We start from the raw sequence: 15,121 nt of genomic DNA, 5'->3' as shown, positions 1-15,121 counted from the left end.
TGTGTGGAGGCAGCTGTGTTGTGGTGGTGGCCTGCAGCCGTGTGCTGGGGACTGTGTGCTGGGAACTGTGTGCTGGGCAAGGAGCTGAGTCTGCACTTGCTGAGGTCTCCCATCTTGAGCAGCCCTGGCTGTGTGCTGTGGCTGTGCTGCTGGGCTTGGGAGCTGCCCCCAGCAAGGCTGAGCTGTGCTGGCTGGTCCTGGGCAGTGCTGAGCCATCCCTTGTAGGTCAGTGCTCCCCTCTGAGCCCTTTGCTTCTCTGTGGCAGGAGTTGTGTCCGTCTCTCTCCATCATCCCTGCCCCTCTGTGCTGTGGAAGAGCAGAATTTGCAGTCCTGCCCCTTGGAGCAGCCCAAGAGGTAAGAAACCCAGAGTGGGTTAACAGCAGGACCCCAGCCCCAAGGGCAGCTCCCAGCCTCCACCTCCTCCTGTGCAGCATATTTCACCTCTCCAGGAGCTCTGAGGCACATCAGGTGTTGTGGGAGTTGATGAATGCTCCAGGCTGCTGTGGGTGAGTTGTGAGCAGGAGGTGATGTTTGGGGGTTGGGATTTGGAGGGTGGTGGGAGAAGGTTGGAGGTGGTTTGGTGTTCCTTGTTCAGTGCTGCTGCCTCCATTGTCTGAGCCAGGGGAGATCAAAGGACAGGGCTGGGCCAGGAACCACCCTGCCAATGCCACCAGGCTCGAGGAGAGTGGGACAAGACCACTTGTATGCCTCAGGGAACCTCCAGGCACTGATCACAGGAACCTGGGGTCTCAGCACAGGTATTAGAGGTCTGTGCCCACACTGTGGCAGAAACTGAAGGTTTGAGGTCCCCTCTGTATTCTCTCCTCCAGCTGGGTGTTGGGAGTCAGGGACTGTCATGACCTAGGCAGGATCTGAGGGTTTGAGGTCCTGGGCTCAGGTGCTTCCATCTTCCCTATTGCACAGCTGTGACCCCTTCCTGCCACAGTATGGCCTCACAGAAGGACCCAGACAAGAGCTGGGAGGAGAAGCAGCACCCAGAGATCAAGTTGGAGAAGCCAATGTGCAGTCCCAAGGGAGAGGAGAATGAGGAGGAAAAAGAGGAGAAGATGGAGGATGATGTTGAGAATGACAACTATGAAGAGGAGGATAATGATGATGAAGGTGAGCAGGATGAGGGGGAGGAATGTATGGAGGAGGCTGAAGCCAGAGCAGGTCCCTCAGTGTCACCCAAAGAGCTGAATCAGTGCCCTGAGTGTGGGCAGAGCTTCCCAGGTAGGTCAGAGCTAGTGAAGCACCTCTGCCCTCAGCCTGGCACTTGTCCCTTCGTTTGTGGTGACTGTGGCAAGAGGTTCCGCTGGAACTCTGAGCTCATCCGGCACCGCCGCACCCACACCGGAGAGAAACCGTTCACCTGTGCTGACTGCGGCCGGAGCTTCACCCGGCGCGGCAATCTCACCCGGCACCGCCGCACCCACACTGGAGAGAAACCGTTCATCTGTGTAGACTGCCGTCAGAGCTTCACCCAGCGCGGCGCTCTCACCCGGCACCACCACACCCACACTGGAGAGAAACCTTTCATCTGTGTAGACTGCGGTCAGAGCTTCACCCAGCGCGGCCAACTCACCCAGCACTGCCTCACTCACACTGGAGAGAAGCCCTTCTCTTGTGACAGCTGTGGCAAGCGCTTCAGACAGCTCTCTCATCTTAGGCAACACCACCTCAGCCACACCAGTGAGAAGGCCTTTACCTGCAGGGACTGTGGCAAGAACTTCAAACACAACTCCACTCTTACCATCCATCGCCGCATCCACACTGGAGAGCATCTGTTCCCCTGTGCTGAGTGCGGCAAGACCTTCACCAGGAGTACTCGATACATCCGGCACCAACTCATCCATAATGGTGAGAAGCCCTACAGCTGTACTGACTGCGGCAAGAGCTTCACCCAGAAGCGAGCTCTTACAGAGCACCGTGGTGTGCACACTTGCGAGAAGTTGTTCAGCTGTGCTGCGTGCGGTCAGGCCTTCAGCCGTAGGGACACTCTCATTCGCCACCACCGCACCCACACCGGTGAGAAACCTTTCACCTGTGCTAACTGTGGGAAAAGCTTCGGCCAGAGGAGCACTCTTATTGCTCACCGCCGCGCCCACACTGGTGAGAATCCTTTCACTTGTGCTGATTGTGGTAAGAGCTTTAGCGAGAAGCGATCCCTCAACCATCACCGCTGCACCCACACCAGAGAGCAGCCTGCACTGGAGGGGAGGCATAAATCCACCTAGAATCTCTTGAGTAATCGTGACCCCTCTGAGAAGGCCTTCCCAGCACCAAAAGCATCTATTTTTCCTTTGCAGTTCTCAGGGACTGGGGACACCAGCAGCAACCAACACCTCCTGGCCTTCTGAACACCAATTATTGCTAATGAGAACAATTACAGTGCTGAGTTGGCACAGCTGGAGCTCCCAGTGGAGCTGGGCAGGGCTTTGCCAGGGTCTGTCTGGTTCTTCCCCAATGCTTTGTGTCTCCCTGGGGTAAGAAATCCTCTGTCCATTGACCAATTGTCTCAATAAACCCCCAAAGTTACCCAAATCCTGTCTGTTTGCTTTTATTTCAGGTATCTCTGCCTCAATGCCTGAATTTTGGGGGCATTTCCTCCCAAGGGATGGGGTGGAGCTGTGTGCCCTGTTCAGGGAGGGGAAAATGAAGCTCTCAGAGAAGTCTTGAGGGGCATCTCAGAGGCATTCTGCAGGGGCTTTCAGGTGATCTTAGGTGTTTGGGATTTGGATGGTCCTGGGACTGACTTTTGGGATCTTTGGAGGGTGTAGGGGGAAGCTCATGGAGATCTTTGGAAGAACTCAGAAAGCTTCTGTTGGCTTTCCACTGTGGGGCTGGAACAAGTTGAAGAGCTGAGAAGAGGTTAATCTGCTTCTTCCCCCCAAAACAGAAGTGAGGGAAAAATAACACACACCCCCGAATCAAAAAACCCTCTGGGTTGAGATAAGGACTTGAGACAACATCAACAGAGCTGAATCCAGATGAGATCACATAGTGCACACTGACCTGAGGCTGTTTGCAGAAAGAAGCACAGCAGTCAGCAGCAGCAGCCAGGAGTTAAACCCCTACAGCCTTCCCTCTCAGCAAAGAGCCAGCACCTGAGAGCCAGAACCCAACAGCAGCAACCAGAACAGGAAGCCTCTCATATTGCAATCTGAACTTCAAGCCCTGTAGTCCTTTGCTCCAGCCAGCACTGTCCCTGTGAAGGTGGCATGAGGCAGGATGGAGTAATGGCAGCAAATTTCCAGCTTAACCTTTGACATTCCCAAGCCCTCATTCTGTGCCACCTGCACCACGCCCAGCAGCAATCAGCAGCACACTTCAGGCACTGTCCATTCTCACTCCACAGGAGGTCGCTTTGCAGTACACAGAGGGCTGCTCACTGCAGGTGCTCTGCAGCTCCACTCTGTTCTAGCACTGTCTGGGTCACTCCATGCCCAGTCCAAATGCTGCAAATGCTGGGGCTGTGTTTCCAGCTCTAGGACAATCGAGTCCAGTGACTCCTTCCATGCCTCCAAGTGAAAGCAAACTGTGGCTTGCATCCCAGTACTCAGCTTCCAACACATCCAGGTGTGGGGATCCTCCTGTCACACCAGAAACACAGATGGGTTCCACCCCTTGTGGTTTGATGGTGTCAGAGCACTCTGGGCACCTGTATCTACTAAAGCTTTATCCTCTCATGGCTTCAACTTGCCAGGCCATTGGTTCTGTGTGGTCCAACAAACAAATTTGTCTCTCCCTTCCATCTGGTTGGAGGCAGAGCCCCTCTAATTCTGCCTTGGTATCCTTGCATCTTGTGAAGATGCTTTGGGAGTCCCTTCAGGAGGACCAGAAGCAGTTTCAGCTTCCCTGCTCTTCTTAGGCCATTTCCCACTGGAAACTGAGGCAGCATCTCTGGGGGAACAATTCCCCTGTAAGTCACAGACTCCTGCAGCCAGGACTGGATTGGGTTTTCCCTTCCACTTCCTCACGTGCTCCCCATGGTCACACAAGTAAAGCAGAGGGTGTGCTGTGCTGTGTGCCTCCCTGATTCTCTCCCTTGGACAGGGGAGCAGCTGTTCCTCATGGCTGAAACACAGGACTGTACAGGTGGGGAATAAAAACTTCTTCTGGAGCTGATGGAACTCCTGGGACAGTTCCTTCACAGCTGAAACACAGGCCTGGACAGAAGAGGAGAGATTTCCCTTGCCTTGCTGGGGCCTGCTGCTTGTTTCATCCACTGTTTGTCCTTGGTCATCTTCCAAAGCCAGAGATAAGAACCAAGCCAGCAGCCCAGGCTCTTTCTCTTGTTCCCATGGGGACCCTGATCCCTCCTGATCTTTTGCAGGATCAGCTGCTTTTCTTGTAGGCTTCTTTTTCCCTCCAGGAGTGTTGTAGATGTGCCCTGGGGAATGAGCAGCAAGGATATCAATGAACAGATATATTGGTAGTCTATTGATATACAAACTATGCAGCAGGGGATTTAGTTTCTATTCACAGGCAGCAGTACTGGGTTGGTGGAACCACCTCTGCAGAACGTTTGTGCCTGGGCACTTCAGATGAACCAAATGAGTTCTAGAATTTAGAGTTGAAACTGATTGGAGAAGCAGTGGGGGAGGGGTTGGTCGGTGACCGGCAAACCCTCAACCCAGGACAGTTTCAGCACTACCTGAACCCAAATTCTATAAAGCAAAGGTTTGGCTTCCTCACGAGCTGAGAACCTCATGAAATCTTTCCTTGGTGATGTGTTTAGAGTCCTGACAGCGCGGCACGGCTGTGCCCTCATGAGGAACTAGAGAACGGCGCCGACCGCGTGGCTGTGCCGCAGGGTTGCTGCTTCTCCCAGAGCACAAAGGTCCTGGAGCCTCCCAGGGGAAGCTTCAGAGGCTTTTGCCGCTGGCTCCACGAAGCGCAGCACCTGGCAAAGGTTCCCCGCTCTGGGGGCTGTAGCGCTTCAGGACCGGTGGTGCACAGGGGCTGCCATGGTTTCCTCCCGTGGCGATGGCTCATGCGGCAGTTGACCCCACGCTCCACGGCACTGCCCCCAGCCGGGCAACAGTGGCAATGTGCAGCGAGGCCTTCTGGAGCTGCTTCAAGTCCCGGGCGAGGCGGACCGTAGCGGCACAGAGACGCACGCAGGCATAGGCACGGACACCAGCGTGGGGGGCACTTGTTTACCAAACAACTCCTATTTACCATTTGCCCCAAAGAATACTGCTCCAGTCAGCACCCACTGCTAACACAATAATTAACCAATCAGCTGATACTTTGCCAAATGAGCATAAGCACACGCTGTAAACAGGGCAAACAAACATGTAGCCTGGGCCTTGTTTGCCACAGGGGTGAGAACATGCCCAGGCAGATTGTTGACCTGGACTCAGTGCAGCCAAGGTGTCCCCCCCCCCCAACTCCAGAAGGGAGGGGGGACAAAGGGGGTTTAACTCACACACACAGAAGCATGTTCTGGTAATATTTGGGGCACAATCCTGGTCATAAGCACCATTCACTACGAGGGGCAGCTGATCCTGGCACAGGCTGCTTCTCTGACACAGCTGCCATGCTTGTGGCACTGTCTGTAGGTCCAGAGACCTTCTCTTGCCCTTGAGCCCTCTGCACAGAGATGAGAAGGGCTCGAGAGGCATGGGCCAGGCCCAAGCACATTGCAGTGATTTCTGTCTCTCAGGAACTCCCAGGCTGACAACAGACTTTTCCCAAACCTTTCCCCAGCTGGAGAGGATTTTGCACTTCCTCAGGGCTGAAATTCCAAAGCACCAGAGGTGGCCACCAGTCTAAGAATTTGCCCCTTCCCTCCCCCACCCCCTGCCACTCCTCAGTATCGAGTATCTGGGCAGATCTCACAGTGGTTTCCTAGGGAGTGTCCTGTATTGCTCTGGATGGAACCAGAGCAAGCTGCCCAGCAGTGGACAGCACAGCTCTGAGCCATTGCCCTAAGCTAACACCCAGCACCATCAGCAGCACAAACAGGACTGAAACTCATCAGCCCCCCGAAAGCAAATCCATCAACACAGCAAGTGCAGCATCCTGCATCTGGGTCGAGGCAATCCCAGGCACAAATCCAGGCTGGGCAGTGACTGGCTGGAAAGCAGCCCTGAGGAGAGAGACTTGGGGGTGCTGGTGGACAAAAAGCTCAACGTGAGCTCTCAATGTGCACTTGCAGCCCGCAAAGCCAATCAGATCCTGGGCTGCATCAGGAGAAGTGTGGCCAGCAGGGCAAGGGAGGTGATCCTCCCCTTCTACTCAGCCCTGGTGAGACCCCACCTGGAGTACTGTGTCCAGTTCTGGAGCCCCTATTACAAGAGGGATGTGGAGGTGCTGGAAGGTGTCCAGAGAAGGGCCACAAGGATGATCAGAGGGCTGGAGCACCTCTGCTATGAGGACAGACTGAAGGAGTTGGGGCTGTTCAGTCTGCAGAAGAGGAGGCTCCCAGGTGACCTAATTGTGGCCTTCCAGTATCTGAAGGGGGCCTACAGGAAGGCTGGGGAAGGACTTCTCAAGATCTCAGGTAGTGATAGGACTAGGGGGAATGGAATGAAGCTGGAGGTGGGGAGATTCAGGCTAGATGTGAGGAGGAGGTTCTTCACCATGAGAGTGGTGAAACCCTGGAATGGGTTGTCCAGGGAGGTGGTTGAGGCCCTGTCCCTGGAGGTGTTTAAGCCCAGGCTGGATGAGGCTCAGGCCAGCCTGATCCAGTGTGGGGTGTCCCTGCCCATGGCAGGCGGGTTGGAACTAGATGATCCTTGTGGTCCCTTCCAACCCTGAATGATACTATGATATTGAACACACCACACCTGTTGAAGTGGAACTTCCTGTGCTGCAGTTTCCATCCATTGCCCCTTATCCTCTCCCAGGGCTCAAGTGAGCAGAGGCTGTCCCTGCCTCTTGCTTCCTCACCCCCAGCTCTCACATATTGATAGGCATTGATCAGATACCATCTCAGACTTCTCTTCTACAGACTAAACAGCCCCTGGGCTCTCAGCCTCTCCTCATCAGGCAGTGCTGCAGTCCCTTCAGCATCCTCATAGCCTCTGTAGCAGATCCCTGTCCCTCTGGAGCTGGGGAGTCCAGAACTGGATGTAATATTCCTGGTGGGGCCTCACCAGGGCAGAGTAGAGGGAGAGGAGAACCTCCCTGGATCTGCTGGCCACACTCTTCCAAATGCACCCCAGCATCCCATTGGCCTTCTTGGCCACCAGGGCACATTGCTGTCCCATGCAGAACTTGCTGCCCACCAGAACTCCCAGGCCCTCCATGGGGCTGCTCTCTAACTATTTGTTCCCTTGAGTGCTGTAGGGTTCACATTGTTCTGGACATTGCATGGTGCAGATCACCTCCAGTGAATCTGAGGCTCCCCAGAAATTGCCAGTGGGTTCCTCTTAATCACATGGATCCTGTCCCAGCAGGCACTACTGCAGGAGAAGGAACAGCAGACTGAAGAGAAGGAGAAAGGGAACTGAAAATCTCATCACCTGAATCTAGAAAGAAAGTCCTTGGTAGCAAATGTCCATTCTGGATTGACATAGAACACAACAGAGAGAGCTGATGAGAGCAACTGCTGGGGGTGCACCAACTGCCCTGAGAACCCTAAGGAAGGGCTGGAGGGGGGAGGGCATTCCCTGGAATTCCAATACCTGATAATACCTCTTGGACATACTGAGAATCACAGAATTGTCAGGGTTGGAAGGGACCTCAAGGATCATCCAGCTCCAAGCCCCCTGCCATGGGCAGGGACACCTCACACCAGAGCAGGTTGTTCATAGTCACATCCAGTTTGGCCTTAAAATCCTCCAGGGATGAGACTTCTACCCGCTCGTTGGGCAACCTGTGCCAGTGTCTCTCCACCCTCATGGGGAAGAACTTCTTCCTAACATCCAATCTGAATCTCTCCACATCAAGTTTTGCTCCAATCCCCCAGACCTATCCTTACCCAACACCCTAAAAAGTCCCTCCCCAGCTTTCCAAAGCTTTCTTGTAACCTCCTTCAGATATTGGAAGGTCACAAGAAGGACTCCTTGGAGCCTTCTCTTCTCCAGGGCCTGGTTGTCTCAGTCTGTCCTCATAGCAGAGCAGCTCCAGCCCCCTGCTCATCCTCGTGGCCCTTCTCTGGAGACCTTCCAGCACCTCCAGATCCTTCTTGTAATAAATGCTCCAGAACAGGACACAGAGCTCCAGGTGGGGTCTCACCAGGGTGGAGCAGGGTGGGACAATCACCTTCCTGGCCCTGCTGGCCACACTTCTCTTGATGCAGCCCAGGATACAATTGGCTCTCTGGGCTGCAAGTGCACACTGGTGGCTCCTGTTGAGCATGTGGATGAACACTTCCCTTATTAACCCAGAATTAGAAGCACAGGATGGGGATGAAAGAGGCTCCTGATCAAAAAAAGACCTATTCCAAATGTGTCCAGAGATGCAACCTAACTGATTAGCAAACATTGACTGCCTGAAGTCAAGGCACCTCTGTGAGAAAAACACTCAGGCAGTGCACCCATCCAGGCTGTCACCATCCCATAATGAGGAACAAACACACAGTGTGGGCAGCACCTGGAGGAAAGGGAAAGTATTGGAGATGTGGCAGTAAAGGCAGGAAAAGATTACCCCTCAGCTGGTCAGGAATCTGTGCCCCTGGGGCAGTGCTCCCAAATACAACTGTGGCTGATCAGTGAGAGGCTCCAAGTTGGGTCCAAGAAGATGTGAAATGGCACAAATGAAACAATGCTGCAAAGGAAAAGACCTCTGCTTGGCATAGCTTGGCCTGATGCTTTCTGCCTTGCTCAGGAGAAAGTGAAGCAGAAAAGGCCATGGTGAAGATCTCTGCTCTCCCAGTCCTCTGGAATAGGACTGCAGGTGCAGGATCGGCTTCCCAGGCAGGAGGGAAACAGGTTGCAGAAATAGCTGCTCAGGAGGGAATGGCTCCAGGCATGGTCTTTGCCTCAGAAGGAGGAGTGGGCACAGCACTGAACACAAGGTGTTGTGTTTCCATGGATCAGAGAGGAAGGACATCCATAGATATGGGTGAGAGATGGGAACAAAGCAGGATTGTGCAGGAAGGAAGAGCCAGCACAAGTTCTGCACCATGAGGGTAGTGGAACACTGGGACAGGTTGCCCAGGGAGGGGGTTGGGGTGCCTATCCCTGGAGGTATTGAAGGTGAGGCTTGACAGGGCTCTGGGCAACCTGATCTACTTGAGTATGACCCTGGGAAGGTTGGACAAGATAACCTTTGGAGGTCCCTTCCAGCCCAGCCCATTCTGTGATCAGTGAGATATGGGAACCAAGCAGATTCTGCATGAAGTGCAAAAGGCAGACACCACCTGGGGCTTCTCAGAGCTCTGGGCCTGGCTATGGTTGTGGATTCCTGCCTTGGACTTCAGTCTCAAGAAGTTGGTTGGAGCAATAACCCTGAGCTTGTTCCCCTTTGTTTGCATGGCTGTTATAGTGCAGGGCATGTGTGAGTGCTGGTCTGCTTGAGGGAGCAGAAGAGGGGACAGCAAGGATTTCTCTGGGAAGAGCTGGGGCAAATGTCACCTTAAAAAGCCGGCCCTAGGCCTCTGTATTCTCCTAAGCTCCCATTGCAAGGACCAGGCCTAAGGCCTGTCTGCATTTCATAGAGCAACACTGAGCAAGACTTTCTTGTGGTTCTTTTCCCTTCTTTCTGTTGCTTTTGGGAGACTCTTGAGTTTCTCATTCCATCAGCTGGGCAGGAGATGCTTTCCTCATCTTTCACTACATGTCTTGGAATCTCTTGAGTTTGTCACCAGACATTGGTTTGGTCACCAGCTGTGTTCAAACTTTTCCCTTCACCTTCTAATCACAGAAAGAGAGAATCAGCCCGGTTGGAAAAGACCTCAGAGATCATCAAGTCCAACCTACCACCCAACACCCCCTGGCACTTAAACCATGGCTCCAAGTGCCACATCCAATCTTTTTCTGAACACCTCCAGGGATGGTGACCCCAGCACCTCCCTGGGCAGCACATTCCAGTGGCCAATTCCTCTTTCTGGCAAGAACTTTCTCCTCACCTCAAGCTTAAACTTTCCCTGATGTAGCCAATTATTAAATATCAATAACAACCATAACAGGACTCCTTCCCAGGACAGGTTTGGGCCACTCTCATTAAAGTCTACACCACCTGAAGCCCTCCAACCACTCATCTGTGTCTCCTCCCACTACAACTTATATCCCCTTACCCACTACTTGACAGACTGGGCCCCATCCCACTATAAACTGTCTGCCTGTTGTTTGGAGCTGGGGTTTCTAGTGTGTCCCATCCCCAGTCAGAAAGGCACCACAGGGTCTGACAGGAACCATTCCAAATGCCCTGGGATGGAACAAACCATGCACACAGGGAAGAAGGACAACTGCGGCTGGGCTGGGCAGGAGGAGTGGGGTCACCCAGACACAGAAGTTGTCCTGCCCCCAAACTCAGCTCTGCTGTGTCTACATCTGGATGTTTGGTGTCTAGGTGCGAAGCTCTGCAGTCTGATGGAGAAGGGAGGAACTGCAGAGACTGCAGAGGAGATCTGCCAGGATGGGGGCTGACATCTCTGTGGAGAGGCTGAGGGACCTGGGCTGCTTCAGCCTGCTGAATGGAGGCTCAGGGCACTGCCAGCACAGTGTGCACATGGCTGAAGGGTGGTTTCAGAGAGGATGGAGCTCTTCTGGGGAGTAGAGAGAGACCAAAACCTCCACACAGTGCAGCTTGGAAGGTTCAGAGTGGAGATGAGGCCAAAGAAATGTCCCTCAAAGGGCAGAGCTGCTATGCATGAGGCCATCCAGAGGTGTCAGGAAATAGCGAAGAGATATGAGACAGCTCAGGGTAGGGGTGGAAATGGCAGGGGGAGAGCTGGGAGGGGAAGAAAGATTGGTGTCAGCAGCCTGAAGGGAAAGAGCTGCAGGCATGGGACAGTGTAGGACAGGGTGCAGTAGGGGTGGCCAAGGGTTCTATCAAGGCTGAGAGGACCAACAGTACGAAGGCCTTTTTCCCCTTGGCTCTGGCACTTGCCTCTGCCACCAAGGCCTGTGAGGAGAAACTTGGCTTTGAGGCTTTGAGGTTCTTCTATTCCAAGGGCAGTGGTCAGGGCTTGGCCTTTCTGCTGCCTAGACTAAAGGCAAGTTTTTCTCCCTTGTACTTTGCCTTTGTCTCCCTGCAATCCTGGCCTCTAACAAGCTGCTCTAACGAGTCCCTGGGGAGCCTTTGTCAGTAACAAGCCTCAGTGAGGCCAATCAGTGCTTCAAGGTACTTTGGAGTTTGCTTCTGACTTGGACTTCTTGAGAGGCTTCTTGGCAGTGCCTTGGCAGAGTCTCCTGGCAGTACCTGAGCATCATGTAATCAGCCCCAAATACTCCATGGGGCTCATTAAATACTGCTGAACCTCTAATTATTGCCAAGGTTTCTGCAGCTAATTGGAGAGGTTTTTATTGCACAAAGCATCTGATAAAAAGTACTTTTAAAGGTACATTCTATTACTTTTGAGCAGGAGTTGTCTCTTTGCAATCAAACCACAGCAAAACCTGACAAGGTCCTACCCTGCTCACAGCTCACCCTCACTCCCCACTGCATCCAGCAGAGCCCAGAGCCACAGGTGAGGGACAGGATCTGCCTTGCTAGAGGCTGGGGGTCAGGGCTTGGCCCTTTGGATCAAGGAAACCCCTCCAGGTTTCCTCAGCAGCAGAGCCACCTTGAGCTGCTTGTCCTGACCTGTCAGCACTGCTTCAGTTCTCTGCTCTCACCACAGCCTGGAGATGCTTCAGTGCCTTCAGTGATGTTTCCCTTGCATCCACTCTGTCCTGCTCTAACCAGACCCTGGGGACCCTTTCCCAGTATGCTTCACTGGGACCCATTAACAGTAGAAGAAACTTCAGAGTTTGAATCTGACTTTGACTTCTGGAGAGGTTTCATCAGCTTCTCAGTCTCTGAGGTTCATGGACTTGGCACCAAAGCTATCAGAGGGATCCTTTAAATGCCTTGGGTTGGTCCTCTTGTGCTGAGCTGGGTGAGGCCCCTGGGCTGGAGTAAGCTGCTGGCAAGCAGGCAGCACTGCAGAGAGACAGCTCTGTCCAGGAGCATCTTCTCTGCACAGCACAGGAGGGCTGAGGACACTGCCAGAGGATCTCAGGGAGATGCAGTAGGCAGAGAGAGCTTCAAGCTGGACAGGACTGGGATAATGATTGAGAGCTTTCTGGAGGAGAAGTCACTGCAGTCACTGATACAGTGAGGCTGTGGGTGCAGGACACTGCAGCTGTAGCACCTGGAAGCATCTCCATCTCAGCAGCTGACGCTCAGCTGAAGGCTCCTGGAGTGTGCACACAGAAGGAGGACCAAAGCCCTTCAGTTCCATCCTGTGAGCTGCAGTGAGCAGAGCTGGGTAAGGAGAAGGCTTCACCCCCAGCCCCTCTTCCTTTATCTCTTCCCTTCACTGTCTCTGCAGCACTGCAGAGCTGGTCCCTGTTTCTCCACCTCACCATGAGATTCTTGTTCCCTGGGATTGGGCTGTTGGTCACTTTCTGTTCTGACTCCAGAGGAATCTTCATGGCAATTCTGGGTCCCTGCTGTGTTTGAAGCTGTGATGAACTCTGCCATGGGTTTGTAGTGATGGGACTAAGCTAATCCATTCCTCATGCAGCTCAGGAAGGGAGATTGAAATGAGGCTGAGAGAAGTGTGCCCTAAACTGTCACTGCCTTTCCCTCCTTGCACAGGTCTCCATGGCCAGAGGCAGCAGATGGCCAACAGCAGCTCCATCACCCACTTCCTCCTCCTGCCATTCCCAGGCACAAGGCAGCTGCAGCTCCTGCACTTCTGCCTCTTCCTGGCCATCTACCTGGCTGCCCTGCTGGGCAATGGCCTCATCATCACCACCATAGCCTGGCACCACCACCTCCACACCCCCATGTACTTCTTCCTCCTCAACCTTGCTGTGCTTGACCTGGGTACCATCTCCACCACCATGCCCAAGTCCATGGCTAACTCCCTATGGAACACCAGGGACATCTCCTATGCAGGATGTGCTGCTCAGGTCTTACTTGTGTTATTCTTGATGGACACAGAGTATTTTCTCCTCACCACCATGTCCTACGATCGCTACATTGCCATCTGCAGACCCCTGCACTATGAGACCCTCCTGGGCAGCAGAGTTTGTCTCCACATGGCAGGAGCCGCCTGGGCCTGTGGGGCTCTCAATGCTCTGCTGCACACAGCCAATACATTTTCCCTGCCCCTCTGCCAGGGCAATGCTGTGGATCAGTTCTTCTGTGAAGTCCCCCAGATCCTCAAGCTCTCCTGCTCCACATCCTACCTCAGGGAACTTTGGCTTATTGTGGTCGGTGCCTGTTTATTCTTTGTCTGTTTTGTGTTGATTGTGGTGTCCTATGTGCAGATCTTCAGGGCAGTGCTGAGGATCCCCTCTCAGCAGGGACGCCACAAAGCCTTTGCCACCTGCCTCCCTCACCTGGCTGTGGTCTCCCTCTTTCTCAGCACTGCCATCTTTGCCTACCTGAAGCCTCCCTCCATCTCCTCCCCATCCCTGGATCTGGTGGTGTCAGTTCTGTACTCAGTGGTGCCTCCAGCAGTGAACCCTCTCATCTACAGCCTGAGGAACCAGGAGCTCAAGGCTGCCCTCAGCCAACTGATCCCTGGATGCTTTCAGAAGCAATAAACTCTTTGTCTTCTCCTGCAGAGCAGTTTTGATGTCACTCAGTGCAGGCCCAGCCTGGCTGCTGGAGTTCTGGCTGCTGCTGGTGCTGTTCCCCTTAGGAGAATGTTGTTCCCACACAAATGTCTCTCTTCAGACCATTTCTGCTTCAGTGTTGTCCTGTCTGCTGTGACACAGAGGCTGCAGACATGAGGAACTGTGTTCCCTGTGTGATCAACACAATAAAGGACCCTGCAGGGAGTTGTTTGTCTGAATTCCTTCCTCCAAGGTTTCTGTGGAGCTGCAGGGCAGTGCCTGTGTGCAGAGGTGGAGGGGCAGAGTCCCAGCACAGCAGCAGTGCCAGCAAGACCCAGAGCTTGGGCTGTCCTCAGCTGTCCTTTCTTCCCTTCCACCCTCTCCTGCTGAGCCTCTGTGCTGGGGCAAGGCCTGAGTGCTCTGGCAGCTTGGGCACTGTGCTGCTGGGTGGCAGTGCTGGGACTGTAGGCAGGGAGAGGCCAGGGCTGCTTGTGGGACAGAGCTGTGCTCCAGAGCAACACTGCCATCAGAACAGGAGGTCATCTTAGGCCTTCAAACCCTAAGCCACTCCCATTACAGACTGCACCTCCTCAGAGTTCATATTGGATACCCTCACCCCCTTCCATTATAGACTCAGTCCAAACATGGTTCCTTTAACCCCTTCCCAGTACAGATGTGGCCTCATCCCAGTCCAAACTGGATCCTACTGTCCTCTAGCACTGCAGCCTGGGTCCCATCCCAGCACAGAATTTATCCTGTCTCCTTTCCCAATACTGAATACATCCATCCCAGTACAAACTGCACACCCTCATGCCCTCTGAGTGCAGTCTGGGCCCTGTCCCAGTCCAAACAGGATCCCTTTCATCCCTCCAGGTACACATTAGGCCTTGTCCCAATAAAAAGTGAATCCCCTTATGCCCTTACAGTGCTGCCTGGGCCCTGTTCCAGTACAAACTGTGTTCCCTGGGCACATTCCACTACAGTCTGGCCCCCACATAGTAGAGTTGGGAACCATTTATCCCCTCCCAGTACAGACCTGCTCACATCTCAGTACAAACTGCATTTCCTGAACCCTTCCCAGCTCAGATGTGCTCTTATCCCAATACAAACTGCATCTCTTTGCCATCTCCCATAGAGTTTCCTGTGCCACTACAAAGTGCATCCCTTGGACCCCTTCCCAGTTCCTACTGCATCCCTCCACATGTTAACTGTGTACTCTGGTTCCAATCCAGTACAGACTGGGCCCACTCCCAGTACAAACTGCATCTCCTGACTCCCTCCCAGTACAGACTAGGCCCTGTCCAAGACAAACTGGTGCCCTGATCCCAGCCCAGTATAGTCCAAGACCTATCCCAGAGGAAATAGATTCCATGGCATCACCCAGTACAGACTGGGGACCTTCCCAGTGCAAACTGCATCTCTGATCTCCTCCCAGTACAGACAGGGTCTC

At 53.7% G+C, this 15,121-nt stretch overlaps 2 protein-coding genes across 2 annotated transcripts in view; both read left to right on the top strand.

The window, feature by feature from the left end:
- LOC137457128 (zinc finger protein 850-like) overlaps window positions 1–15,121 on the top strand; it is a 386,697-nt gene that overhangs the window by 252,128 nt on the left and 119,448 nt on the right. Inside the window, 1 exon segment of the mRNA XM_068168928.1 lies at window positions 1,281–2,163. Coding sequence (XP_068025029.1) covers window positions 1,281–2,163 — 883 coding nt within the window.
- LOC137457146 (olfactory receptor 14A16-like) lies at window positions 6,851–13,659 on the top strand. The gene is made up of 2 exons (XM_068168945.1): window positions 6,851–6,865; window positions 12,718–13,659. The coding sequence occupies exon 2, from the start codon at window positions 12,727–12,729 to the stop codon at window positions 13,657–13,659; it is 933 nt and encodes a 310-aa protein (XP_068025046.1). The 5' UTR covers window positions 6,851–6,865; window positions 12,718–12,726.

The sequence above is a fragment of the Melanerpes formicivorus genome, unplaced genomic scaffold (assembly GCF_026170545.1).
Source record: "Melanerpes formicivorus ecotype bairdi unplaced genomic scaffold, bMelFor1.0.p_v2 SCAF_160, whole genome shotgun sequence".
NCBI classification, from domain to species: domain Eukaryota; kingdom Metazoa; phylum Chordata; class Aves; order Piciformes; family Picidae; genus Melanerpes; species Melanerpes formicivorus.
Note: the sequence above shows the minus strand (reverse complement) of the source record. Positions and strands in the feature narration are given on the sequence as shown.